This window comes from Cavia porcellus, unplaced genomic scaffold, assembly GCF_034190915.1.
Source record: "Cavia porcellus strain 051 isolate PalLab524CR breed Dunkin Hartley unplaced genomic scaffold, mCavPor4.1 scaffold_3, whole genome shotgun sequence".
NCBI lineage: Eukaryota > Metazoa > Chordata > Mammalia > Rodentia > Caviidae > Cavia > Cavia porcellus.
In genome coordinates, this window is record NW_026947486.1 from 18,141,469 (window position 1) to 18,167,035 (window position 25,567).

The window sequence follows — 25,567 nt, forward strand, 5'->3', positions numbered from 1 at the left end:
AGTGCGTTAATTTCCATGCATTTGTGTAGTTTTTGTGATTTCTTTTGTTGATTTCCAGTTTCATTGTGCTATAGTTAGTGTGCAAAGAATGGTTTTAATTCCTCTACATTTACTTAAACATGTTTTTTGGGCTGGTATGTAGTCTATTTTGGAGAACATCCCATGTGCAGCTGAGCAAAATGTGTATTCTGATGTTTTGGGGAAGAACACTCTATAGACATCTACCAAGATCATTTGTTCACAGGCTTGATTTAATTCTGATATTTCTTTGTTGATTTTTTGTCTTGTTGATCTATTTGTGAGAGTGGGGTATTAAGTTCTCCCACTAAAATCGTATGAATGCTTTTTTGGTTTTTCATGTCTATCAATGTTTATTTTATGTAGTTGAGTGCACCAGAGTGTGGTGCACATATCCTTATGATTATTAACTCTTCTTTTTGAAGTTTTCCCTTAACAAGTATGTAGTGACCTTCTTTGTCTCTTTAAACCAGTTTTGGTTTAAAGTTTACATTGTCTGCAAATAGAATAGCTACCTCTGTGTTTCTCTGAGTTCCTGTGGCATGCAGAATTGTTTTCCATTCTTTGAGTCTATGAATTTCTTTTTGGCTTAATTGTGTTTTTTGAATGCAGCATATTGTTGGTTCTTGTTTCTTGATTCATTCTGCCAGTCTGTGTCTTTTGATGTGTGAATTAAAACCATTTACATTGATGATTATAACTGATATATATTGGCTTATCTCTTTCATATTATATTCCTGTTGTTGGTTCCCTGTATTTCTCCTCTGTTTAAGTTCTTGCCCTGCTTGGCAATTTCTTTCTATTGGTGCTTGTGTGTTTGTCATCTTCACTATCCCTTTTTAAATATATCCTTCAAAGCTTTCTGTAGTGCTGGCTTTATGGTCATGAATTTCTCCAGCAGTTCTTTGTCATGGGAGTATCTTATTTCTTCACTGAATTTTAAAGACAATTTTGAGGGGTACATCAATCTGGGTTGAAGATTGTTTGCTTTTAGAGTTTGAAATACCTCAATTCAGGCTCTCCTTGATTTAAGGGTTTGTATTGAGAAGTTTGCTGTGATTCTGATGGGCTATCTTTTATAGATGATTTGTTTCTTTGCTGTAGCTGCTTTTAGTATTTTGTTTCTTGTTTTAAGTTTCCAGAATCTTGATTATAATATGCCTTGGTGTATATTTATTTTAGTCATGGTTATTTGGGGTTCTATGTGATTCATTTATTTATATGTCTAATTCTTAATCCATGTTTAGAAAGTTTTCTGCCATTATTTTTGTAAAGAGGTTTTCAATGGCTTTTGTGCTGTCTCTAGCTTTTCACTGATTCCAGTCACTCTTATGTTGTTGTTCTTTGCATCATCTTATAACTGCTGGGTTGGTCTCTTTCTGTTTTTAAGATATCTTTCTTTTCCTAGTCACTAGTCACATTCCTGTCTTATAGGTCTGCTATTCTATCCTTGCCTTTATTCAATCTGTTGTATATCACTGAAGTTTCATTGACTCAATATCTTTTTTATGTTGGACATTCATGGTTTTCATCATTTTCCTGACCTCTATTTGTTTTCATACCTTAGATATTATTTTATCTGTGGCCTGTTCTATTTGTTTTTCACTTCTGTTGCTACCATTTCTGAAAGTTACTATGGTTGGCTTCTGATTTCCTGTTTGTACTCTGGACTTGTCCTAGGTGAGCTAGGCATTAGGGGTTACATTTTCCTTTTTCCTCTTGTCATTATCTATTATTTATTTTATTTGGTTTCTGTCTTGATGCTTGTAGCTTTCTCATGGTAGACAGTTTTATCCCTGGCATGGAGGCTTTCCTAAGTGATGGCTGTTCCTCAAGGATGTGTTCCATTTATATTTATTTATTTATTTATTTAGGTACCGGACATTGAACTCATGACCTTGCACTTGCCAGGCTGGCACTTGTGCCACTGAGTTAAATTCCCAGCCCTTGAGGATGTTTTCTAGATATAGGTGGTTCTTGGTTTTTCTGTCTATCCCAAGAACCTACCTTCCTAACATATTAAGAATGTAGAGTTGCTCTTTTTTAATCAAAGCCCATTCCTTTGGTACTGGAATATGTTGGTTGTTATGGTCCCTGAAATCTCAGTGTTGTCATAAAGGATAGAAAAAACTGATTTTAACAGGTATTGTAACCTGGTTAAAGTGGTACCGTTAACAATAACAATAGTCTCAAGTACAGCCTAGCTACTGACAAATTGTGGTAACTATTAGCCTGATAGGTCTAAAGTTATATAATATAATCCAAATTATATCAGGAACTGCTATCCAACATTTTTCCACTTAGCAGATTTATTTTACTCTGTTGCAGGAGTTTAAAAGGGGTAGAAGGTGGAGGGGGTTAAATATAGGAACAAATTTGGTGGGCAAAGGATGATCATTCAAGTTTTGTGTAATTGTAGGATACAAGAGGGAGGGGTTGGAAGAGAAAGCCTAGGAGTATTGAAGTGAATCAGAAAGGGAAGAAACAATGTTTACCCACATGAATGTCCCATAGAATCAAGCAAGATTGTTGAAAAAGAGGAAGAGGATAAGTGGAATACTACAAAAGGAAAGTTTTGAGATCTAAATTAGGAATGAGAGGGCAAAGAAGGTACAAAAGAGAAGCAAAAGAAGGAAAAAACAGAAGAGAAATAAAAGCAAAGACAAAAATCAGGAAACAAAAATAATCACACACGTGGAAAAAACATACAGGAAGAAAATCAAAATAGGGCAAAAAAGCACATAGAGAAAATGAGAAAACAAAAGAGGAAAAACACAAACAAAAAGCAGCAACAACAACAAAAATAAAATAACAATAAAAAGCAGAGACCAAGCGTGGTGGTGCATGCCTGCAATCGCAGGCTAGGAAGGCTAAGGCAGGAGTATCACTGTGAGTTCGAGGCCAGCCTGGGGTACACAGTAAGTTCTAGGCCAGCCTGAACTGTATAGTGAAACTGTGTCTCAAAGAGAAAAAAAAATAAAGAGCATAATAAAACACAGTAATTCAGCGGACTATGAAGAGGAAAACCCACCAGACAGGTAAAAATAAAAGTAGTGAGATTCCTCTAGTATCTACAGTTCTGTGGTAGATTCAAGTCTGATCGCAGAATATCTTTTTAATTTTAGTAACTCGAAAATTAATCTGCTGCCTGGAGTTTCTGTCATTTTTTCATTTATCCTTTGGTACATGTTCCTCCTTATGGGTCTTTTTAAACACTTATCTCTCAGGAAAATTGACCATGCTATCATTCTAATTCTGTAAATCTTTTGCTTTTGTTTGGGCTATGCTGTGGTAGCAACTCCCAATTTCATACCCCAGGAGGTATTAGGCACTACAATTTGATCTCACTTTATGACTTTGTCTATCAAACGTGAAGGGACTTTAGCTGGCAAAATCCTAAGGAACACATCACTTAGACTGTTACAAAGGCTAAATTTGATCATTAAATGTGCTTCCAAATCCCCTACAATCACCAAGCAATGCGTAACTGTGTATTTTTAATCTTAGTTGAGGTTTTAGAAAGATAACTCAGTAACACCCACTCCAGGGCTGATGGGGGCGCTAGATGTAGAATCTTGCAAGTGGTTATCTGCCTAGGACAGGGATGGCCAGGCACCTAACACAGACGGGGCAGTGGAGTTCTCTGTGGAGGGAGGAGTCACTTGGTACATTCTGTACACACAAGCCCCTCCCTTTTCTGAAGTAAATTCAAGATTTAACTTCATTATGTAGAGGATGGGGAAAAGTGGGGTCTGGCTCAATGTTCTCTGCCGGCAGCAGGCCCGCCCAGATATGGCGAGCAATGGGCAAATGGGGAGGACAGAAAGGCGGGGAGGACTAGAGTGAAGGCGGGACAGGCGGCAGCCAAGCCGGCCAATAGGCGGCTCTCCAGAGGCTAAACATAAAGGGTAGGGGCGCCGTCACTTCTAGCACCAGTCTCCTAAGTTTCCCCTGTGGATGCACGGCTCAGGCAGCTGCGTTCCTCCTGGCGTTGAGGGGCCCAGAGAGGCAGGAGGACGACTCAGGACAGGGTTTCTGAACAAGAAAAGAGAACAAGGCGCCTGGCCCGCTCTGGATGGTCCATGAAAAATGAAGGGCAGGCGGCGGCGGCGCCGAGAGTACTGTAAGTTTGCTTTGCTGTTAGTGCTGTACACGCTGATGTTGTTGTTTGTCCCCTCAGTACTGGACGGCAGTCGCGACCAGGACAAGGGTGTTGGACACTGCCCCGGCCTGCAGCGCAGCCTGGGCGTGTGGAGCCTAGAGGCGGCAGCTGCTGGCGAACGCGAACTCAGCTCGGAGGTGCGGGCCGCCCCTGAAGGGAGCACTGGCCAGTCCCCAGGCAACCTCAGTGCCGTCGGGGAAGCATTGGCTCGCGAGAAGCAACACATCTACGTGCATGCCACCTGGCGCACGGGCTCGTCCTTCCTGGGTGAACTCTTTAACCAACACCCAGACGTTTTCTATTTATATGAGCCCATGTGGCATCTATGGCAGGCTCTGTATCCAGGTGACGCCGAGAGCCTGCAGGGCGCGCTTCGAGATATGCTGCGTTCCCTCTTCCGCTGCGACTTCTCTGTGCTGGGGCTGTATGCGCCGCCGGGGGACCCCGCCGCCCGAGTCCCGGACGCAGCAAATCTCACCACCGCCGCCCTGTTCCGCTGGCGGACCAACAAAGTCATCTGCTCGCCGCCGCTGTGCCCTGGCGCGCCCCGTACCCGCGCTGAGGTGGGGCTCGTCGAGGACGCAGCCTGTGAGCGCAGCTGCCCGCCTGTAGCATTACGGGCACTGGAGGACGAATGCCGCAAGTACCCTGTGGTGGTCATCAAGGATGTGCGCCTGCTTGACCTGGGCGTGCTGGTGCCCCTACTGCGTGATCCCGGGCTCAACCTGAAGGTGGTGCAACTTTTCAGAGACCCACGAGCCGTGCACAACTCTCGCCTCAAGTCCCGGCAGGGACTGCTGCGGGAGAGCATCCAAGTTCTCCGCACTCGCCAGAGGGGCGACCGCTTTCACCGCGTGCTGCTGGCGCATGGCGTGGGCGTCCGCCCCGGGGGCCAGTCCCGCGCACTGCCCTCCGCACCTCGAGCCGATTTCTTCCTGACTGGCGCGCTAGAGGTTATCTGCGAGGCTTGGCTGAGAGACCTGCTTTTTGCTCGCGGCGCTCCTGCCTGGCTGAGGCGCCGCTACCTAAGACTGCGTTATGAGGACCTGGTGCGGCAGCCGCGCACTCAGCTGCACCGTCTGCTGCACTTTGCCGGGCTGCGCGCTCTCGCCGCACTGGACGCCTTCGCTCTCAACATGACGCGCGGCGCGGCCTACGGTGCGGACCGACCCTTCCATCTGTCCGCTCGTGACGCCCGGGAGGCGGTGCATGCCTGGCGTGAGCGCCTGAGCCAAGAGCAGGTGCGCCAGGTGGAGACTGCCTGCGCTCCAGCCATGCGTCTGCTGGCCTACCCTCGCAGCGGAGAGGAGGGTGACGCGGAGCAGCCCATGAGAAGGGAGACGCCACTGGAGATGGAGGCCGATGGCACCACGTAAACCCTCATCACCACTTTCAGGCAAATTCCGGTAAGGTGCCAGCAGGCTGGGCAGAGTATGGGGAAAGGTCCTCCAGGAGCCAGAAACAGCCTGCGGCGGGAGGTGGAGAGGGAACGTTGTGCTCTGGAAGCCCAGACTATCAGATCAAGTCCTGATTGACCGGATTCTTTGGTTTAGCCCTCCACTTCTTCAGAGAAGGACCCTGAGACAAGATAAGATGCTTAAGATGTAGCTTTTAAACTGAAGCAGAGCCCAGGTCTGTCTCTGTGCTCCCAGTCCTTTTGGAGCAGGGGTTGAGACAGGGTCTCACTATGTAGTTTAGGCTGGCCTTCTGCTCTTAAGTGATTCTCCTGCCTCTGCCTCCTGAGTTCTGGAATTACAGGGTTGCACCACCACCTCGGGCTCCAGTCCCCTTTTTGAAATGGAAGGTATCAAAAATCAGAGAACAGTAGAGAAAGTCTAAAAGAGTCATAATGGAACTTTTGATATGAAGAGTATAGAATATAGGTAACTCTTTGAGGTTGACGGTTATGAAGGTATCTTCATGCCAGTTTGTCCCGTGGAAGAACTTTTTACCATGCTTTTTGCTTGGTAGAGAAAAACCAAGAGCAGTGTTTAGTGGAAACGTATCAGCACTGTAAACCCTATCTATTCCTTATCTTCCAGCTTTGTTTTGTTTTGTCTTTCTTAGGCTCAGGCTACAGAGTTTTCTCTCAAGTAGCAAGCATGCAGGCACATTTGTGTGTCTTAGGCCCTGGTTTAATGCGGTAGAATAAACTTTACTGTCCCCTTGGCTCATGTGTGTCCCTCTCCTTCTCTATCCATCTCACAGAGCTGGTATTTGCAGGATATTTGACCTTATCCCTTTTGCATCATGTGCCAAAGGCTGCAGTCAGCTTCCTTTAGTGCCAGCAAGACTCCCGGCAGTGTATACCCTACTCTACCCCAACCCTTTGGGTGAAGGGACCTTAGGTAGGCAATAGGAGCTTATGAAAAGTCACTCCCTCTTTTTTGCTCATTCTCTGTAGTATATATCTGAAGATGTTAAAGTAGCATCTAACATTGGGCTAAGGGAAGAGTTTGTTCTGCATAACGGTGACCACAGGAGTCATGCTTTTAACATGGGAATGCATTTCCCTGAACTGTAAGTTGGGAGGGTGCCACTTTCTGCACTGTGCAGACCAGAGGAGGAAAGCAGTGCTGGGTGGGCGGAAATTAAGTAACTTAAATTTCCATTCATTATTTTATAGTGTAATTCAGCATTCCTCTGGAATGTGTTCTGGAACAATGCTTGAAGATGTTAATGAAGATGGATTTTGTTGTTAATAGAGCTAGGGTCAGAGAGATTTCAGAAGCTAGCTGATTTTTATCCCAGTAATCAAGTGGTTTTGTTGATCATTTTATGTAATTGCTAGGAAGTCTGTGTTCTTTCCTGACTTTCAGAGTGAAAGAAAGGCACATCTTAACAAAAACATCCTTTCATATGCTAAGTCTGTATTTACAGATGGAACATAATGGTCCCTAATCCTGCTTCATAGACCTCAGGAGTTCAACCCCCTAGGCAAATGCTGCAGCATTTTGTGGTTTTATGACAATTTCCAAAAAACCACCCCTCCACACACCAGCGATTTTTACTAATGTGTATTGAATGTTGTTCAGGATGAATAAAGAGAATGGAGAGAAGGGTGCAGAACAAGGATTCTGCCCTCCAGGAAGTGTAAGTCTGTGCTCCTGACAGTGACTATGGGGGAAGGTACCAGTGCCACTGGAAATCCAGGGGGGCTTCTTCAGTATGTACATCTGGGTGCAAGTTTGAAACTCTTGCAGACTGGTGGCTAAGCCCTTCCTCCCACACTGGGTTCTTCCTACTAAGCAGTGCATTTATTAAAATGTTTGTATTCCTGATTCCTAGGAAGATAAATTTATCCATTGATGAGTTTTTCAAAAGTTTAGCACACTCTAGGAAAGGGAAAGAAAAAGGGAATGGATTGGTATCTGACTGTATGCCATGCAATACATTAAGCATTAGACATATGTAATTATACTAATTTACATATGAGAAACCTGAGACGCAGAAGTAACTTACCTGAAGTTTCATCTGGGCTAGTGAAAATGGAATGGTGTTCAATGTTAAATTGCAGAGCCCATAATCTCTCCATTGTACATACCTTGCCTGATCCCTCTTTTATCCCCTGGTAACAACCCTGGCACCCCACCTGGCGTTCCAGGTTACTCTGGGGTGCAAAACACAGCTTCATTACTAATACATTCCTGTTCTAGTAAGTGTTTGCAAGACAAACATTTAATGCAGAACACTGAAATTTACAAGATTAGCTGACAGTGTCTACCCACAGAGTCAAATGTAGAAGAGTGCAAGAGATCTGTCTGCGTGCTGGAGATCTTGGAGAATCTAGGAGAAAGCCTGGAGCCCATGGCAATATCCTGTATGAGTCCATATCAGGAGGCAAGGAATCTGCCTGGAAGCCTGAAGGGTCTGCAGGAGAAAGTCCAAGGGCTGGTGCTGGAGGCTAGAGTCTGCACTGCCAGACTGAAAAGCTGAAAAGCTTTCAGTCTGGCAGCTGAAAAGCTGGAAGCTGAAGCTGAAGAATCTTCACCAAAAGCCAGAAGACAGCTGTTCAAGACAAAGATCAGAGCTTCTTCAAAGAAAACAACAGCCATCCTTGGTGAAGGCGAGGACCGGAGCTCCTTTGAACATAACAGCCAAAGCGCATCCAAGGAAAATCAGCTGAAATCCTTCCCTTCCATTCTCTCTCCTGTCACTCCTCAAGTGGGTTTTCCACATGAATAAACACTGACTCAGTTCAGCTGGGCATCTCAAGTTGACAATTAACCACCACAGTTCCCAACTATGAACAAATCATGTATCGCCGAGCTGCTGACAGCACCCTACAGACATTCTTTCCACAGAACACCTGAGTGTACATGTCCTTGGCTCAGCAGTAAAGAGAGGTGGGATGTGAATTAACCTGAGTAACCATTGAATGGTCCATACTTGATAGCCAGAATTTTTCAGGGAGTGAATAGGTGAGATTTTCCTCAAGGCTGACCAGGCAGTGCAGAGCCCTGAACTAAGTTCCCAAGGACTCAGGCTCTTTCACATTTTCTTGACTTTTACCACTATTCATGTCCCCACTATTCAAAGACTGTAGTCACAACTCTAAGCATCACAACTTCATCCAACTACACAGGGTTGTTAAAATGCAGGAACAAAGGTAGTTAGCAGGTAAGGAGAGGAGAGTTATTCCCTCATGAAATGCTTTCTTTTAATCTCCTTATAAAAAACTTTCCCAGAACCCTCTACCTCAGCTGACTTCCTTTTATGTCTTATTGGCTGGAACTGAGTCACATGGCCTGCCCTAGCCCAATAATTGCCTAAAGGGAATGGGAGCATCCCAATTGGCTTAGACCACTAGTTCTCAACTCTGTTTGAAAATTATAGTAGTGTCTCTTCTACTCTAACTCCTACCTTATCCTGAGGGATATGTTCTGAGACCCCTAGTGGATGTTTAAAACAACAGATAGTACCAAACGCTATATATGTTGGTTTTATACACACACACATCTATGATAAAGTTTAATTTACAATTAGGCACAGTAAGAGATGAACAATAATAATAAAATAGAAAATTATAAAAATATAAAATTACATGAATATAATCTTTCAACTGCCAGAGGCAGGTAATATTAGTACAGTGTAAATATGCTGGATGAAAGGGTGATTTACATGCCAGGAAGGATGTAGCAGCACTGCATGAGATTTCATCAAAACAGCAATATAAAACTTAGGAATTATTTCTGCACTTTTCTGTCAATATCTTTGTATAGGAAACCTGCTAGAAATGCCTAACTAGAGGGGGCAAATGGAGACAAGACACGGAGATAATTTTGAAAGAGAGGTCAGGGGGCTCTTGCCTCTAGCAGACAAAGAATTGTGAGCATTTTGTTTACCTTACTTTTATTTACTCAGACGCAGGAACAAGCAATTAGAGTAGCACAAGATTCATCTGCCTCCTATTATCTATAATATATGACGAGGTAAACAACCATTCTTAGCTGTGTTGACTCTTCCCTGGAACCTGCAATGTGCTAGCACGCTGGATCATTTGTCAAAAGAGGAGCAACTTGCCGTTCTCTCCATCATGTCCACAGGAGAGGTCAATTAGGCCTCAATCTTGTCTGATCTCCTACATCTTTGGACTGTTTTGGGCTGGATAGCTAAAACCTCAGAAAGTCAAACCATGAGTAATGGGGGAACTACTGTTGTACACTCAGCTGAGGAATGGTCTTCAAAAAATGCTAATACCTGAGATCCACCCTGAAATATTTTTCCTTTGAATAATGCTGTGGATGTTAACTCAGGGCCTTGTGCATGGAGGCAATGCTCTACCACTGAGTTACACTCCCAGTCCAAGAAATTCTGATTTAATTGTCTGGAGCGAGGTAGGTTGATTCCACTGTACAGTCAAAGCTGAAAACCACTGGCTTGGACCAATCGATGATTCATTCCCTGGGCCAAGGAGTGGTACTGGAGCAAGATCAGAATGGAGAATCAAGAACTGTGGAGCAGAGAACTGTCTAACACCATGATTTATGTGGAAAGAACTTGAAGTTCTGAAGTGCCAAGTAGATTTAGAGCATTACTATGGAAAGGAAAATTATACATGGGTTCCTTTATCACTCTGTCACAAAGCATCAAATGCTTCATTATCTCTGGCCCCTTACAGAAGAGTCTGTCATTGAATCACATCCTCCTGTTCTGAACAAACTGATATACTGTCCTTTTCAGCATGTCTTTTCAATTTTACCTTTGGTAAGACCCAAACTTTCATCCCCATAGGCTATTTATTTCTTTTAGTATTAGGGATGGAAACCAGGGCCTCAGATATGCACTCTACCACTGAGCCACAACCCCAGATTTCTATAGGCATTGAGGATACTGTGGTTTTTGTTTTTCAGATATATTCACCTTTGAAAGAAATGAGGGAAAAAGGCAAATGCCTTGTAACTTATGCCCCAACAATCAGGAAATTTTATTTCTAAGGAAATCATCCAAACAGAAAAAGAAATAACCAGCCACCATCAAATCCCTAATAACCCACTTACAAAATCATTTCATCTTAAAGGCATTCATGTATAAATATTACTAAAAATACAATCTGTGGCTTAAAACAGACTGCTAAAGAACAGGCATTAGAAAACATTGCTCTCTAAAAAATTCTTGTTCAAACAAAATTTTCTCAGACTCTCAATAGCAAATCAACCTGAGTTCTGTGTTTGAGCCAGAGAGCCAAAAGTTAGGCGGTGGCAACAGCAGCAACAGCTGCTGCTGTATGTGTGCTGGGGCTGCAGCAGGGTGTGAACAGTTTTCTAAATCACATCCGTATCCAAATCATTATTGCCCTTGTGAGGTTAGGGCTGCCTTTGATCCAGGCATCCTCAGCACTTCCTATTGGGCCTGCCTTTCCTGACAGGATTCTTCAGTTAATGGAGGACTTTAATGCTTAAAAAAAGTCAAGACTCATCAAATCTGGAGTGAGGTAGGGGAGGAGGCTGTTCCTCCAAGATGAGGTGTCAACCCAAAGTACTGTCATTCCTTGGTTCCTATGAAGTCAGTTTTTACATTAGGACACAGAAAGCTAGGCCTCGGGTGTGGCTCTCCTGGTCACTGCTTGAGGATATATAAGAGATTGAGGGCTAAGGGTTTGGGCCAGATTGCTTGCCTAGCAAGTATGAGGCCCTGGGTTCCATTCCCAGGACGGCAAAAACAAACAATTGAAACCCATAAAAACAAAAAGAAAGTTGAATTGGAAGATTTCTAAGGTTTCTTGGTGCTAAGGGGAGGTGGCATTTATTGAGCACATACTTTGTGCACTTCCCTGATGCATAATGTCTCAGTCCTCAGCTCTACATGGTAGTAAAAATCTACATTTTATGGATGATGAAAAAAGCTCAGAGATTACGTAAATTGTTAAGGATTATATGAGGATTAAAATCAGGTTCTTTTTATTTTTAAAACAGTGTATTTAAATTTTGTGGAAGTAATATAAACAAGTGATAAAAAGAGTTAAACAATGTAGAAAGGCATAAAATACCTCAGTTCCTAGAAGCAACTACTACATTTCTTGTGGTATATGTCTAGAAAATTTTATGCAAATTCAAACTGAAATATATTGCTTTTTATATACATAATTGTATATTATCCTTTTAACTTAATGGTTTTGAAATCTCTGTATTGTCTCCTTTTTAGTGGCTATACTATATTTAATTGTAGAAATGTTTTATAACATATCTACATAGTTCTTACTTTCACATTGTAGGATACATAGATTATTGTAGGTTTTTGCAGTATTTCACTGCACTTTTTAGTAACAAATTTATGTTTTCTTTCCATACATATGAGTATATCTGTCAGAAATTTGCCACAGTGGAGTGACCTTGTGTACAAAAAGGTGTGTGCTTTTTACATTTTGAGAAGCAAATTTCTTCAAAATCATTCCACCTTTCACTCCCACCAGTGATTTCTTAGGATCTCTGTTTCCCAGACTTTTAGCAACCTGAATTTTATTTAATTGTCTCATTTTGGTCAGTGTGATATATGAGAAACCTTTTTTGTTTGTACCATGGTGCCCTCAAACCTCATCTCGGCCTGAATAATCATCTCACATCTTGGATTGTAGTAACCAGGCTACCCAGGTGAAATGAACTTCTTAGCCCTTCTGCCATCTACAGCTATTTGGGGAGTGTCATTTCTGTGACATTTTGAAGCAGCAGGTACATTTTGGTATAAAATTAGTGTCCCTTTATAAAACCACACTTACACATGACACTAGGTCATAGCAAGTTTTTCACCCAGGGTGGCCTTCTTTGGAATTGTTGCATTGGATTTCACAAGGATGATTAACTTGAACATCAGTGACTTGAGAACAGTAGCATTGAGGAAATTTAGCTGGCTTTAAATAAGGTTTAACTCTTTATACTTTTTCTCTATGCTCCTGAGAATCCTTTCTGTGGTCTCACTGGGGTGGGATGGAAGTGCCCAGTTTGCAATCCCCCAACTCCATGCTGGGAATGTAACCCAGGGTCTTGTGCAGATCTTGTCCAACAAGTGCTCAACCACTGATACCCCTAGCCCCTTGATGTTTTGTTTTGTTGTACCAAGGATCGAACTCACAACTGCATGCTTGCAAGGCAGGCACTTATGCTGCTGAGCTAAATCCCTGGACCCTTTGACATTTTTGAGATAGAATTCAGAGGGTTTTCTGGAATGTTTGTTTGTTTTCAGTATGAGCTAAAATTTTCTTTCTGTGAATACAAATTAACATAAAAGCTTGGGAGTGATGCTTTTAAAAATATTTACAAACAGCTGGTTTAAAATTCTTCAGTATGCCTCTTTTTAGCCTGTTCTTAGCATGAGAAAGCTCAGAGAAGAATGGAACTGAAGAAATAAACTGGCCTTGCTTTTTTTGTCTGACATTCCACATAAACAAGGTGACTAATAAATGACTTGGTCTCTCTCTCTCATTCCCTCCTTCCCTGAGGTCTCCTGGTTCCCCATCCTCTTGCTGCAGAGTGGAACTTAAGGAACTTGTTGTACTGAAAGCAACATTTCTGCTCAAGTGTAGTATAGAATAAGAACAGTAGGGACTAAGAAACAGCCCTGGCCCAAGTTCAAAAACACTGGGAAATGGAGAACTGTTTGAGAGCTGAACAGGAAGCCATTTCAATTGGAAAAAAGTTGCAGAGCTCAATGATGTCTTCATGAGAATTCTTCAGCTTTGCCCCCCCATCTCCCTCCCCGGTCCCCAGGGCACTATGCCAGTGGCCAGGGCTGACGTTTTCTGCAGCTGGCCTTGTTCATATTAAAGACCATCCTGCTGGATACTAAGAATAAATAAGAGCATTGGCTGATGGTGAATATTTTTAAATTCAGAAGAGGTTGTGAAAGAGGCTGTGAAAGACTATCACATTTGACTTCATCATGAACTGTTTGGAGCCAAAAGACCACCTCCCCTGAAATAGAAAAAAAAAAAAAAACAGTAAAGACTTTCTTACAGAGTCACATTCCGAAGATAACTGTTGAGGTAGACACATTTTTGTTTATGATATCAGTGCCCCTTCTGTGAAGTATTACATAAGACAGCGGGATTTAAAGGCACCTAGAAGACATGAGGGGTAGTCTTTGGACCAGTAGGAAGTCTCAAGTCTAGGACTGAGATGTAGCTCTGGGTTAGTCTGAGATAGAGTGTTGCTAGGCATGCACAAGATCCTGGGTTCCATCCCCAGCATAGCCATCCTGAGTAGAATAAAACAAACAAAAAATCCCTCAGATCTGGCAGGTGCTTCCAAAGACTACTGTTGTCTGATTAATATCCTTAGATTGTGGTATCCCAAGGAGTGCTCACTGCAGGTCTGAAGCATGTGGTTTTGTCTTGCCACAGAACATCACAGGGACATTTGTAAGGTGTGAGGAATGCATCTTGGGTGGGGACTCTGAGCTTTTTATTAAAAATAATGAAATGAGGAAAGTTTGGAGCAGCCCCAGGAGGGAACTGAGAGACTAATTGCAGAAGTCATTCCACACAGATAAGGTGAACATTAGGAAAGAATGTCTCAGAGCTTTGAGGTCACTTTTCCCATGACTAAGAGCAGATTTTATCCAAAAGGGCTCTTTACTGCCTCAGAGAGATTATAGGAATAGTAAGCCAAAATACTAAAATAAACATTTTAAAAATAGGACTTCCTTGTGACCCTCCAAAAGCTGGTGTATGTTAAATACACAGACTTCCTTTTTCTTTTGAGACATGGTCTCTTATAGTTCAGGCTCATTATGTAGCCCAGGCTTTCCTTGATCCTTCTACCTCAGCTTCCTGTGCTGGAATTACAGGTGTACACTACCATGTCCGGGGCATGCAGATTTTAGAAGCAATTTAAGTAGAAATCTCTTGTTAAGTAGAAAATATAACCAATATGGATGTAATAGAGAAAACATTTTTTTCAGATTCTACAACAAATTGATACTTTGTTGTCTTTCTGCTACCTTCCCCTTCTCCACTGTTGCCAAAATTGCAAAGTGATGAAAATATTAATTACCTTGATGTGATCAGTATACATTATGTAATGTATTGAAATATCACACTGTACCCCATGAATGTATACAAGTGTCAGCCAACTTGGGGCCCAAGGGAGATTTTCAAGGGTGAGGTCTCAAGGTTAAAGAACGCACATTTGCAAGACATGAGCAACAATAGCACGCACCCTGGAGCAAAACAGCACAAGCACACAAGAGCCCCCTGCATTTTTATTGTATAATTCTTATACAGATTTTTACCTCATGTTGACATCCTTACATAGTGCTGTAACCAGCATATGTGTGTTTACCTGTCATGGTTACATGACTGTATCCCACTGTGTGTCTGCCCTAGACAAGTGGGATCATATCCTCAGGTGTCTTTAGATACCCCCGAGCTTTAAAGCAGTCTGAGTGGTTCTCCACAAGTATTACATGTTTAGTAAGAATTTTTAAGACTGTTTAAGGAAATGGAAATGGTAACCACCCTTATTTAATCATTACACACTGAATACATGGATTGAATTATTACACTATACTTAATAAATATGTGCAAGTAAAATAATGCCAATCAGGGCCTTTTGATAAAAAGGAGATGGTTAGCAGAAAATAAACACTCACCCAAAGAATAACAAAATCCCTGCTGGGCATGGTAGTGCATGCCTGTAATCCCACACTTGGGAGGCTGAAGCAGGAAGATCACTGGAAGTTCGAGGCCAGCCTGGGCTACAAAGTGAGTTCAAGGCCAGCCTGAACTACATAGCAAGACCCTGTCTCAAAAAGACCAAAAATTAATAAAATAAATAAATAATCCTTTGCATTACAAAATGCCTTTGAAAAACTTTTTTTAGGGGAAGGGGGGAATCTATTTTTTTATCTCTCAAAAAACAGGAGAAATTGTTTCAAAGTCACAAAAAATCCATGCCTTGACCTTAGGTATGGTAGTCTCTGAAGGTCCTACGAACCAAGGGGAAGACTACTCCTGTGAGCTAGTGTCCTATTCCCCAACCCTCCCCTGCACACAAACCTGCTTTTGGTCAGGGGCATGGAAAGGCTAGAACAGGTGGGACAAACATATTGCCTCACCCTCCAGGGATAGATACATAACTAAAGTGACTGGTGGAGACACTGGCTGAACCTCAGACTACACTGACTAGCCACCTTAACATGGGAATGCTAAAGCCAGGGAAGACAGGATGAGTTGGCACGGGCAGCCCCTGCCTCCCCTCTTCAGGTACTTGTTTGGCAGATAGGCCTTGTGGGGACCAAATGACTGAGCTTCAGCCACCTCCTAGCCCTATGCCCTCTCAAACCTCCCTATACCCACTGTGTGGGTGGCAGAAATCCTGCAGGCAGCCTGTCTGAATGCCAACCTAGTTCCTTTATTGGAATTGGGAGCAACCTCACTCACAAAAGCTATCATGTATGCCAACTAAAATTATATCTCAGAGTAGCTCAATCAATGTAAAGGAAAAAGCAAAACAAAAGCTAACCAGGCCAGCTTAGCTTCTTCCTAGATTTATTTTTTTAACAGATACATAAAAACATAATTGTATATAATGCCCAGTTTTATTAATACTGGTGTGATATGCATTCATTTGTTCTCAAGTGGGCTCAAAAATTTATGAAATTTTTAGTTGGCTATGAAAATGGGAGATGTGGTATTTCCTTCTGTTCTACATGGAAATTAGAATGGCCTTCTGATTTGGGTACTGGCTGACAGTGGGCTTGAATGACTCAGGTGGACTGATACTCTGAATTCCTCATACAGTGGCTAAGACAAAGCAGTGCAGGGCTGCCCAGCCATCCCCTGGAGTAACCCATCCTGGCAAGTGATTTCTCTGCTAGTTTTACCCTTTACTCCTGGGGCACATGTTTCCTCTGTTTTTGTTTTGTTTTATTTTGACTTGACCCATTTTTTAACATGAGAACTGTTTCAAACCACTGTAAATAGGATTGAAATTGTTAATTACCTAGTGCAGGTATAACCACTGCCACTGCCACTGTCAATTTTCCAGATTGAAAATTAATTGGAAATTTTAGATAATATTTACGTTCTATAAAGTACACTTCCAGGCTATTTGAGGGTGTGTGGTTTATTGACAAACTAACCATTTTGCTTTAGAATCACAGTGAGGGAATGCTAGTGCTTCCACATCGCTCTATTTCAAGGATTGTTTTACCATTACCCCATGGCAGCTCCCTTACAACAAAGCAACTTAACGGTCCTATTGTCTTCACTGTCAGTCATTTCCTTTTTCTCTGACACTGTATTTCACTGATTTGAAGTGAAAACAGGAAGGTTAAGAAAGCTAATCCTGGTTTAACAGATAAGCCTAGAAGTTAACACTGTCCTGATTCCGGTTGTGCTGAAAGACCCCAAAGAACACATCTCCACTGAAAAGGTTATAGCACCTTTCTTGGGGTGGTCCTGGAGGAAGGCCGTGGTGGCCGCAGTGGTGGATTAACTAACGTTCAACTTGTAATGCCCAATTGAACTGACTCAGCAGAGTGCTGGGGTAGAAGGCTTACCTGAGGACTGTTACCAGTAGTGTAAAAAGAGAACTGGGCACCAGAAGATGGAGCGCTGCTGATTCTCCTGGAGAAGCTTGTTGTGCTGGCTTTCCTGATAATGAACATCATCAGAGGAACTTGGGTCCTCGCTGTCACTAAGGATAGCTGTGGTTCTTTTAGGGAAGCTCTAGTCCTTACCTTGAACATAGCTTCCTGGCTCAGTGCAGATCCCTCAATCTGCTGGCACAGATCCTTCATCCCACTGGTACAGACTTTCTAGCTTCTACCACTGACTTTTGGGCCTTCCCAGTGCAGATCCTTGATACAGACTTGCATGAGGCATTGTTGTGGGCTCCCGGCCTCGAGCTAGACTTGTGCAGAACATTGCCATGGGCTCTAGGTCTTCAGCTGGACTCATGTAGGACATTCTTCTGGTCTCTAAAGCATGGACAGATCTCCCACACTCTTTCATGTATGACTCTTTGGGTGAATATTATAAAATAATCCTATAAATTCTGTGCCACCTATTAAATATTTTATATTGTAAACCCTGACTACAACAAAGGCTGTGACTATCAGCTGGAAAGTAACCAAGTCCCCACTGACAGGGACTTGCTGTGAATACCCAGAAATCTCAACCCTCCTGGCTGAAGTGCTAAGTGACAATACCAACTTTTAGCATCTGTGAAGTAATTTCTGGTGGTCAACCCTGGGCTCTGAACCTGGCACAAATATATGGGCAGAGACAGAATACAGTGGGGTCCCAGGCAAAGGCAAGTATAGTCCGGGTGTGAGACCCAGAAAAACTTTGAAAGGAAGAAGAGCAGGTAAAGTAAGGGACCCATGCAAGTTCTCAGATGCCTTGGGTGGCCCAGGGCTCAGTCCTGGACCTGAAACGGGACAGGAAGGTCACCAAGAAAGGCAGAACAGCAAGTGCACTTGGTTGAACCCTCTTTTCACAAACTTCAAAGCCAGCAGGAAGTTGATTCTTCCCCCTCCCCCACCCTGGCTTCAAGGGTTGAAAATGTATGATTAAAATGCTGAGTGTGTCTTCCTGAGTTTTTCTGTTGTAGCCAGCAGTGCCACAGCCAAGACAAATGCATGCAGTCCAGGCAAGAGAAACCGCAGTGAACCCACAGTGAAGTTTCCCTTTGATAGCAGAAGCTATTAGTAAGTCACCGAGCTGCGTTTAGGGCCTGGTTGGTAATTTAAACACTCAGGGGAGCTGTAGCAAGGGAGATAAAATACACCCAACTCATTGGAGTATGACTGAATCTTTAAATAAACAATCTGGGGTTTTTAAGGAATGATCTCACACTTCAGTGCTGCATTTTTAAAAAATCTTTTTATAGATGCTTCTCAAAACAGTAATATACAGAACTCCCTATGACTCTCAATTGCACTGTTTTATTATTTATTTTCTCTTATCACATAGGATATGTCTTTAAATAATTCCAATTTAGGAATTAATGGAGGAACCATGCTTTTTTCAGGCAGTAACCAATGTTTTCCCAGACTGGGTAAGTAGAAATAGTTTTACCCAAGAAGGCGAGCAGCCTAAAAATTAATTTAAATTGTAAAATATAGCAGCTGGGGAAAAAAAGCTACCTGGTCACTGTAGCTGATTGATAAATCGAGTTATTTTTTGTTTTTAATCCAGGGTCTTTGTTCTGAGCTACCTCCTCAGCCTTTTTTGTTTTCTGAGACTGGATCTCACTAAATTGCCCAGTCTGGGCTTGAACTTGCAGTCCTTCTAGGAACCTCAGCCTCCCAGAGTGCTGGGACTGCAGGTGTGCGCCACTGTGCCCAGTATGGAATTTTAAATATAGTATACAACCAAAGTTGTATATTTCGTTGCTCTCATGAGCACGCCCCCATAATATTGACAGCTGGAGTCTGAAGCTAATGAAAAATTCATAAATAATTCTATAGCTAAAATACTGAGGGTTTAAAGGTTTGGGGGAAAGATAACCCTAAGAATTCGTGGATGTTTATGGTTTAAGTACAAGCAGAAATATTGAGGAATAGTAGGAAAATAGCTGATGGATGATTCAGGCAGGGATAGAAAAATTTTCAGAGCTTTCACCCATTGTGGCACACATGCCATAGGTTCACCACCACCAATTTAGGGTCTACTTGTGGGCTGTAGAGCCCATAAAACTAAGTCAGAGCTAAAAGATGTCTAAGCAGCCCTGACCTGTTCAGTGACATTCAGACCTGTAGATCACAGGAGGATGGAAACTCATTCTTGGTGCATGGAAAAAGCCTTTGCAAGGTTACTACCTTTATGAGTGCTCCAATGTCTCTGTCTCTTTTCTCCTAGGTTGGACTGCCAGTTATTTGATCAGACATTTGAACATGAGGGTCTGGGGTTTAGATCAGTGGTACCACATGTGTCCAGTATGCACAAGGCTTTGGGTTCAATCCCATCAATGAAAAAAACAAGTAACTTTTCAGATAAAAAGTTTTTAAAGACAACATTTAATAAAAGGACACAAAAAATGTAAAAGAATGTGTATGGTCTAGAGGTTGGGCTGATAGTATTTTCTGGTAATGTTTCTCAGGAAACAGGATCTGACATGGCAACATTTAGCACGTGGTTAGTCATTGACAACACCACTCAGTTACTGCCAAGCTGATTTCCAGGTCTTTAAAATAACCCAAGTGAAGAGCTGAACATATCACACAAAGAACAGCAGTGACAGAGGAAAATTTTCTTCACTTTTTGCTTTGAAATAATTATAGATTCACAAAATCTTTCAAAAACAGCACAGACAGATCCAGTATAGCCTTCATCTAGGTACCCTCAAAGGGACCTTTTTAAAAATGGTACTAGAGATTGAATCCAGGACCTTCGTAGTGAGTTACATCACTAGCCTTTAAAAGATTTTTTTGAGACAGGGTCTCATTTTAGCAAAACCTTGTCTCAAAATGAAAAAATTTGGGAAGGTCTGTGGATATAACTCAGTTTGATGGCCCTGGGTTGAAGCCCCAGTACACCATAACACACACACACACACACACACACACACACACACACACACATTATATAAATTGACTCACAATATATAGTCTTTTGAGGTTGTTTTTATCATCTAGAATAATTCTCTGCAAATTCATTGGGGTCATTTCTTTTCCTTACTGAGTAATATTTCATGGTATCAGAGTAACATAGTTTAACCATTCATGTATTGAAAGACATTTGGCTTAATTTTTAGCTGTTACAAGTAAAGCCATTATGAACATTCCCATACAGGGTTTGGTGCAGGCAATAATTGTCACAGATGGGATGAATGCCCCAGAGCGCAATTGTTAGATCATGTCCCAGGATACATTTTGTTTTACAAGAAAGTATCACACTAGTTTCTAGAGTGGCTGCACCCTTTAAACATTCCCACCAGAAATACATGAGAGGTGAACCATCTGTACATCCTTACCAGCACTTGGTTCTGTACCTATGTTATATTTTAGCTGTATCAATAGGTATGTAATGATATTCATGTAGTTTTAGTTTTCATTTTCCTAATGATTAATGAGCTGAACATGTTTTAATATGCTCCTGTGCTATTTATAGTCTCTGGTGAAATATTGGCTCAGATATTGTGCCTATTTTTAACTGGATTGTGTTTTACTTTTTAGTTTTGAAGCTTATTTATATATTCTAGGTACAAGTCATTTATCAAATATGTAGTTGAAAATATTTTCCCAGTCTGTGTCTTGCCTTTTTATCCTCCTATGAAGGATTTTTAAAAGCAAAAGTTACTTAATTTTATGGAGTTTGATCTATCAACTTTTTTGTGAGTTCCACAGATTTTCTTTCATTTTTTTCTTGTGAAAGTTTTATATTTTATTTTGCTTTTTCTTATAATTTATGGGGTAAGTGTATATATACTTGCATTTAATCCTATAATCAAAGCTTATTTTTGTATAAAGTGTGTGACTTAGGTCAAATATTACTTTTACCTATAGATGCCTAACTACTCTAGCACCATTTGTTAAAAAGATTTGTTATTCCAGTGAATTGCTTTTGCACCTTTGTCAGAAATCAGTTAGCCATACACATGTGGGTCTATTAGTCAGATCTCTTTCTGCTCCATGGATTTAGGAGTCTGTCCCTTCACCAATACTATACTTCTTTGATTAATATAGTTATGTAGTACTTTATCACTGGATACAATGACCTTTCCTACTTTATTCTTTCCAAAAAGTTTTAGCCATTCTAATTTGTTTCACTTTCCATAAAAAGTTTAGAATAAGCTTGTTGATATCTACAAAAATTGATGAAATTTGATGGAACTGGTTCCAAAGCAGAAACATCCTGACAGAAGAATGTGGTGAAGCAGATTTCCTTATTTCTTGATGGTCAGAAAGGATAGCAGAGAAACAGCACCAGAGAGGAAGGGGTGAGGGATCGGATATAGACCTCAAGGTCATGTTTCTCTAATGTGGCACACCCAGAAGTATGCTCTAAGGCCCTGGGAGGATCCTAAGTCAATGAAGATGACAGTCCACCTTAAACATCACAAAATCTATAAATCTGAGGAAAACTGCTATCTTTACTATACTATCCTCCAGTCCATGTATATGATATGTTTCTCTATGGATGTAGATCTTGCTTGACTTCATTTATTGATATTTTGTAGTTTTCAGCATACAGATCCTTTACCTGATTCACACATAGGTATTTCATTTATTTTGAGTTACTGTAAATATTGGTTTTTTGACACGGGTCTTGCTATAAATTCAGATACACTTGAACTCACTGTGTAGCCCAAGCTGCATAGATGAATCTCCTATGTGACCTTCCCAAGTGCTGGGATTCCAGGCTTGTCCACCATGCCTGGCTAATAGTATGATTTCTACAGTTTGGGGTCAACCTATTCATTTCTAATACTTGTAAAAAAATAGTTTTTAAAGTATTGATCTAACAATAAAATGTAAGGCTAGTATTTATTTGAAATTGTACTTAATTCACATCTGTTGGAATAATTAATATATTCTGTTGAGTATTTAGGAGGCTGTACATGTTTTCTTTTGTGGTTGGAGTCTTTGTACTTTTTCATGTTCAGTACATCAATAATAAAGTTAAATGGAAAAATACTCATCTAATATACTGAAAACTTACTGAACTCAATAGTTACAGGTTTTTAGTGTATTCCATAGATTATCTATATATATAATTATATCATCTGCAAATAGAGATAGTTTTATTTTCTCCTTTCCAATCAGTATTTTTTTTTCTTTTCTTGCCTTTATTGCATCATCTAAGAGTTCCTGTAGTATGCTGAATAAGAATGGAGAATATAAACATCTTTGCCTTGTTCCTGCATGATGTTTTTTACCTTTTCCCTAAAGGGTAAATAATTGTCTTTCACCATAAAGAAGGCTGGCAGATGTAGGTATATGTAAATAAATGTCTTCTATCAAGTTGCAGAAGTTTCTTTTTATTCCCAGTTTGCTGACAATTTTTATCTTAAATGGTTGTTAAAATTTGTCAAATGTCATTTCTGCATCAGGTGACATGTAAAACTTTTGTTTCTGATTTCTAGTTTGACTCTATTATAACTGGACAACATGCTCTATTATATCAGTTCTCTTACATTTTTCAGATTCATTTTGTGTATAATATGGTCTATGTTGTGAATGTTCTCTGTGCATTTGAATATGAATTTTACAATGATTGAGTAGAATGTTCAGTATATGTCAGTTCAATCCTGTTGGTTGATGGCACTATTCAGTTACTTTATATGTTGTTGATTTTTCATCTGGTGGGTCTATCAGTTGTTGAGAGAATGTGTTAAGGTTTCCAATTATAAATGTGGACTTGTCTATTTCTTTCTACTCTACAGTGTTTGCCTTGGGAAATTAGCAGCTCTCCTGTTTGCTGTGTACACATTTATGTATCCTATACCTTAGTGGATTAAGCTTTTTACCATTATGTAGTGTCCTTTGGCCCCATAATCTTCTTGCTCTGAAGTCTATTTTATGATATTAATATAACTACTCTTATTTCCTTTGGATTAATGTATGTATTGTCTATCCTTTTACTTTAAACCTATCTGTAATTGTATCTGCAATGAATTTTATCGACAGTATATGGTTACGTCATGTTTTTAAATCCATTCTGTGTTTGAGGGTACAGCTCAGTGGTAGAATGCTTGCCTAGCATGCATGAGGCACAGGATTAATCCCCAGCATGGCAAAAATAAATCCATTCTGCCAATCTCCTAGTTTATATATTTAAGCTATTATAATTATTGATATTTTAGGTCTTAAATTTGCCATTTTAGAACTTCATTTGTTGTTCCCCATTTTCTCCTCTTCTGTTTCCCTTTCCTGCCTATTACCTGAACAATTTTAGAATTTTATTTATCTGTTCGAGTCTCTCTTTTGAATGTTATTCTACTGGTTCCTTTGGGTGATACATATGTAACTTACCACAGCTTAATTTTGTTAGATGTCTCTTCTCGTTCAAGTTCAAATTTTCCTAGCCCTTCATTTGACAAGTGGCTTTTCCATTGAATCCTTGATTTTTAGGGACAGTCATGAGTTAGGAATTTATGACTTTTATCTAAACATTCTCTTTTAGCAAGTCTCCACAGACAGCACACTGGTGGAGAAAGGGGTACACCAAATGATTATTGCCAGGTCAGGATGGCAGTCCAGAAGTTCTGACCTTCCACAAGATCTGTGTTAACAGGAGGGGTGTCTTTTCCTGTGGAGCTTGGTTTCTGTGTTTATAAGCTGATCTTTTTCCTGTCCTTTGGCTAAAGATAAAAGGTTTTTCCGGGAGTTTCCCTTCATCTTTGACCATAGTGTTTCTGGCCAGGTCATTCTTCAATTCTCAGGTTGCTCATTAGTCTGCCTTCTTCTCTGTACCCTTCAGAGTCTTCTTTGTTTTTATATATCATCTTGGGGTTGTTAGTTATGTTTTGTGGGAGGAATAAGAAGTGTATTTGCTCTCTCTTATCTACAATCAGAAGTCAGCTCAGCTGGAAATTGGTTATTAAACTAAATTTTAACATGGTGGCTCTTTTATATAAATGACCCATATTAACAGAATACTACAGATTCATAGAGAGACCTCATGACATTTATGAAATTAGTTTTAATGCTTATTGTGAGTCATTTTTAATCATCTTGAAAGTGACACACTCAGTGTATATAAATGAAAGAAAAAGTTCAGATGCCATAAAGGTAGAAAGCTAGACATTCTGCTTATATACAGCTTCAGTTTTACAAAAGAGTTCACTGATGTTGACATGACTTATTTTACACACAGGAACTGGCAGACAAGTGAAGAATGGGTGGCTACATGGTTGGTACCTAAAGGTACACAGCTCAATCCCAGATCCTTTCTCTCTTCTACCCAGCATATGACCATAGTGTCCCAGAGAGCTCTCTCTGCTCTGAACAGGCACCCTACAAGGGGAGCTGCTTAAGGGACAGTCACATGGTGAGAGACTTCAACCATCTTCCTTGTCTTCACCACCCTAAGCACCTTGAGTCACATTTTCTCCTGTCCTGTCTTTCCAATCCAGAAACGATAGATTCAGATTCAATACAGATTTCTAGCACTGGATAATAAAGCTTAGATAAGGGAGACTATAGTCTTAAGTCATCAGAGTTCAACAGCTTTTTAGGGATTTCTATGGTCTACAGTTCAAATGTCCTTTGTTCCTTTCCTTCCAGGTCAGTTCCCATGAACTGGGGCACACAGCATGCTGCTCCAGCACCAGAGCAGCAACACTGCAGAGGCCATCTATCACACTGTCAGAGACTCGGACTTGACTTGGTACCAACCGCTGTGCAATTCTGCTGGACAGGAATATCCCAAGCTGTTAAATAATGATAGACACATTGATGGAACAGAAGTGACAGTTCAATGTGGATATTTATGGCCATAAAATAGGAAGAGCTTCAGTTCCCAGGCTGACCCTGCCTCTGCTGGAGCCATTTCAACAAAGCTTACAACAAAGACAAGATGGGATTTGGTTCCATTTCACATCAATAGATGTCTGGACAAAAATATCAGTGTGACGTGAATAATGTGCAGTCCTGTCTGTCTTGATTAAATCACTTAGCAGTAAATAAAAGGTCTTGGTAATACTGTTTTAAACATTCTGCTCTCCCTCAAATAGTTTACTTTCTCTGGAACCAGATTTTGGAAAACAATTTTTCTACCTGGGGTGGAAGAATCATAATGAATTAAACAAAATTTTGCTTTGAAATTGTTGTATCAGGTACTTTTGTAAATTATGCAGTTAAGTGACTTTGAAGTCATGCTACTGACAAGATTTATTTTGTTAGGAAGCAGATTTAGGATGTTATTCAATTGCATGGTTCAAATAAAATCTAGCCTCTATACAAAGCAATACATAATGAAGGAAACTATACTGGGTACAACCA

The 25,567-nt window shown here is 40.9% G+C and overlaps 1 protein-coding gene across 1 annotated transcript; it reads left to right on the forward strand.

Annotated features, from left to right (window-relative positions):
• The first annotated feature begins 3,777 nt into the window (after nt 1–3,777).
• On the forward strand, nt 3,778–25,389 carry Chst7 (carbohydrate sulfotransferase 7). Its single transcript, XM_003462578.5, has 2 exons — nt 3,778–5,586; nt 24,851–25,389. Exon 1 carries the CDS (start codon nt 4,108–4,110, stop codon nt 5,554–5,556), a length of 1,449 nt encoding a protein of 482 aa, XP_003462626.1. The 5' UTR covers nt 3,778–4,107; the 3' UTR covers nt 5,557–5,586; nt 24,851–25,389.
• Nucleotides 25,390–25,567: the final 178 nt, after the last annotated feature.

Excerpts from the sequence above, each read along its gene's own strand:
- Chst7 (XM_003462578.5), top strand. The coding sequence starts at position 4,108 with ATGAAGGGCAGGCGGCGGCGGCGCCGAGAGTACTGTAAGTTTGCTTTG.